We start from the raw sequence: 1,304 nt of genomic DNA on the forward strand, positions 1-1,304 counted from the left end.
TGTGATGAAACCACGTTGCAGGTGATCGTCAAGGTAGGTCTTGACTAGCTTGAGTTGCTCCAGCGACATGCTGTACAGCGGGCTGCTTGACAGTGTGTTCTCTTGCTGTAAGCTGGATGTCGTGGTCGACTCCCTCACGGTGAGGTGGGAGCTTGTCGGAGTCCTTTTTGGAGAAGTGGGCCAGCGTAGCTCCTGCATACAACGGTGCCGGGAGCTTTTTGTTGAATCAACTGGCGGAGCTCCTCCTCTGGGTCAAGCTGGTTTGTCTCTTCTTGACGGTCCTGGATGAGCTTCTCCACTTCGTACACGCTTCTGTGACCAATGACGACTTCCTTTTGTCGAGCATGCAACATGAAGGCGGCAGGACTTATTACGTTGATGTCTAGACCAGCATTGATGAGTGTATCGCGTGACATGGTTGAGTTGCGGCGATTCCTGCGATGGGGTCGTGAGCTTGGCTTTGGAGTGCTGAGCTGGTCACGCATCTTCCTGAGGTTCTCCTTGTACACGAGATGCTCAGTCGCCCTTTGTTTACCTGCTGGTTGGGGCGCGGCCACACTCATAAGTTTGTCGCGTCTTCTCAGCGTTTTCTTAGTGACTTAGGTTCATCTCTGGAGACAAGCCGCGCACAGGGATGTTGATGTCGCGTTTACAATCGATCAGCCTGTCGTCCTCTAGCCATCTTAGTGCACGGTTCTTGCAGTTGATCCATACGCCTGCTTCCTCGAGCAGCTTGCGACCGATGATGAGGTCGTGACGACCAGTGTTGCAGGGTATGAAGTACGATGGTATCCGGTGGGGTCTACCCGCATCTCGAGCTTTGAGAGTTTCCCCATGCTAGTATTGGTTTGATGCTGCTGGCAGTGCAGCCGATTGATCGATGATGCTGCTGGCAGTGCAGCTGGCTGGTCGGTGATGCTGCTGGCAGTGCAGCTGATTGATCGGTGATGCTGCTGGCAGTGCAGCTGACTGGTCGGTGATGCTGCTTTGGGTCCCGAGAGGGTGAAGCAGATGGGGCGGTCGATGCTGCTGGCGGGGCAGCCTATTGATCGGTGATGCTGCTTTGGGTCCCGAGAGGGTGAAGCAGATGGGGCGGTGGTGCTGCTGGTAGAGCAGCCTTTGTCTCCTGCAGGCGGTGCAGCCATTGTCGATGCTGCTGGCGGGGCAGCCTATTGTTGATGCCACTGGCGGAGCAGCTGTTGTCTACTACAGGCGGTGCAGCTATTGTCGATGCTGCTGGCGGGGCAGCCTATTGTTAATGCCGCTGGCGGAGCAGCTATTGTCTACTGCAGGCGGTGCAGCTA

The 1,304-nt window shown here is 55.8% G+C and overlaps 1 protein-coding gene across 1 annotated transcript; it reads right to left on the reverse strand.

Moving 5' to 3' along the window:
- Positions 1–28: 28 nt before the first annotated feature.
- BDR25DRAFT_396934 (uncharacterized protein) lies at positions 29–1,304 on the reverse strand (the record flags this gene model as incomplete). The annotated part of the gene is made up of 4 exons (XM_033698469.1): positions 759–1,304; positions 600–732; positions 201–538; positions 29–163 (listed from the first exon to the last, which is right to left on the reverse strand). The coding sequence occupies exons 1-4, from the start codon at positions 1,143–1,145 to the stop codon at positions 29–31; spliced, it is 993 nt and encodes a 330-aa protein (XP_033540777.1). The 5' UTR covers positions 1,146–1,304.

The sequence above is a fragment of the Lindgomyces ingoldianus genome (assembly GCF_010093535.1).
Source record: "Lindgomyces ingoldianus strain ATCC 200398 unplaced genomic scaffold BDR25scaffold_52, whole genome shotgun sequence".
Classification (NCBI taxonomy): Eukaryota; Fungi; Ascomycota; class Dothideomycetes; order Pleosporales; family Lindgomycetaceae; genus Lindgomyces; species Lindgomyces ingoldianus.